Source organism: Helianthus annuus, chromosome 17, assembly GCF_002127325.2.
Source record: "Helianthus annuus cultivar XRQ/B chromosome 17, HanXRQr2.0-SUNRISE, whole genome shotgun sequence".
NCBI lineage: Eukaryota > Viridiplantae > Streptophyta > Magnoliopsida > Asterales > Asteraceae > Helianthus > Helianthus annuus.
The window spans coordinates 177,703,301-177,705,307 of record NC_035449.2 but is presented as its reverse complement, the minus strand read 5'-3'; the positions used below and the strand labels follow the sequence as shown (position 1 = coordinate 177,705,307).

Below are 2,007 nucleotides of genomic sequence, written 5' to 3'. Positions count from 1 at the left end.
AGGAGCACAAATGTTCACAGCAAGTATTATATGTGGCTTACGGATATTAAACCGTGACTTACGGTTTCGATCATGCACAAACAAAAGAAATAAACAGAAACAAGGAGTCGAGGCTTACGGCTGTTAGATGGAGTTTACGGAATCAAAGGAATTGAAACATGGGCCACACATGTGGGAAATTTTGGGCAGCCCACTATCTCGATTAGTGAGAGCAACATTACAAAAAGTGGCAGCCATTAAACAACTTTATCATACTTGATTTTGTGGGATCCATATATTATGATTTTTTGGGTGGCTCTAGAAACACACACCTCCATACCATCGAATAAATTGGCAGCCATGTGATCGAATTATGGGCAACCAATATTAATTAATTTGGAGCCTCAACTCATTCCGACATCATCGACTTTTTGGACAGCAACTATTATTGACTTTTGGGCTCTCAGAAGAGAACACCATCAATCATTGGGCCGTGAACATTACATCATTATTGGAAGGAGCAGCCATGACAAAGACTTGCGGGGGCCCATAATCACATGATCATCATCGAATTGAGGAGATAGAGAGACATATAGCGGCAGCCATAGAATATCATTGGGGGTCTCTCAACTTCATCACTCAATAACATCGATCATCATCAATCATCCTTCACATAAATCACCAAGTCATCATGAGTTCAACATTCAACCAAGCTTCGGAAGATCGTACGAGCGTCATGAGCGGCTAGTCGTCCCGTGACCGTCTCCGGGAATAGGGTTTATGTATGAAACGTTGGGTTGTTTATTTTTACGACTTTTTGGATTGAGATTTAACTAATCATTCGGTTAGTCTATCTTATTGTTATTTGTTTCGATCAAACATTATTAGATTATCGTAATCATTCGTGTTCATCAATTATTTGGTTTGTTCATCAACAACCGGGATTAAATTCTAGGATGTCATTGTTTTAAACCTTTAATCATTGAACTCGATTATGTTTATGAAATCTGAAATTGGTAATTAATTGGACTACTATTCATTTGCATCAATCTTTCGGTTTCAATCGTGGATCATTGCAATCAAATATATTGTCCGTTAATTATTTATCAAAACAAGTTTTATAAATCATGTCTATGTGATTTCCAAATAGTGGTAACTAAGTAACCTGATTTTCTGCATAACCTGAAAACCCGGAGATTGGTCATTTCTCTCATTATTGTTTACAAATACAATTTAGTTCTGTTTTCATATTCCATCTCACGTTTTGCAAAAAGCAATTAGTTTAGAATTAGATAATCATTAAAAACAACAAGCTTTCATACTTTCCACCGATTCCCCGTGGATTCGACACCCTACTTGCCCTTTACTAGTAAAAGGTGAATAGGACACTTTTAACTTTATTTTTGACCGACCTTACGACATCGATCAGACATACTGACCGTGGCTGCACGAGATGCGTCAGAAATGGTCGGTGGCCCGTCATGGTCAGTAAAGCTCGGAAGAAGAGACTCAACCACGGCTAACCTTGTTCTAGCCGAGACTGGTGGTCTTCCTAGCTTTAAAGACCCACTCGAGTCGCTTATTTCAAAGTTCGAAAATAACGGGCTTACGACAAGAGACATGGTTGCGTTATCGGGAGCTCATACTATCGGACAAGCTCATTGTTTTTCGTTCCATGACCGGATATTTAACAACGAGTCGGATATTGATAGTGGGTTTGCTAGCACTCGTAGACGTGGTTGTCACACTAAAGATGGTGGCGCGAATCTAGTGCCGCTAGATTTGGTGACACCTAATTCTTTTGACAATAATTACTTTAGGAACTTGGTACAAAAGAAGGGTCTTCTTGAATCGGATCAGGTGTTGTTTAGTGGTGGATCAACGGACAATATTGTTAGGGAATATAACGGTAATACTTTAAAGTTCAAGTCGGATTTTGCAGCTGCGATGGTGAAGATGAGCGAAATTAGGCCGTTGATTGGCGACGAAGGAGTTATACGGAACGTTTGCGGTGTTTTTGATCCGTAA

At 39.4% G+C, this 2,007-nt stretch overlaps 1 protein-coding gene across 1 annotated transcript; it reads left to right on the top strand.

Moving 5' to 3' along the window:
• Positions 1 to 1,418: 1,418 nt before the first annotated feature.
• Positions 1,419 to 2,007, top strand: LOC110923238 (lignin-forming anionic peroxidase). Its single transcript, XM_022167389.2, has one exon. It carries the CDS (start codon positions 1,444 to 1,446, stop codon positions 2,005 to 2,007), a length of 564 nt encoding a protein of 187 aa, XP_022023081.1. The 5' UTR covers positions 1,419 to 1,443.

Bases quoted from the DNA above. Each gene is read 5' to 3' on its own strand.
- LOC110923238 (XM_022167389.2), top strand. From the start codon at position 1,444: ATGGTCGGTGGCCCGTCATGGTCAGTAAAGCTCGGAAGAAGAGACTCA.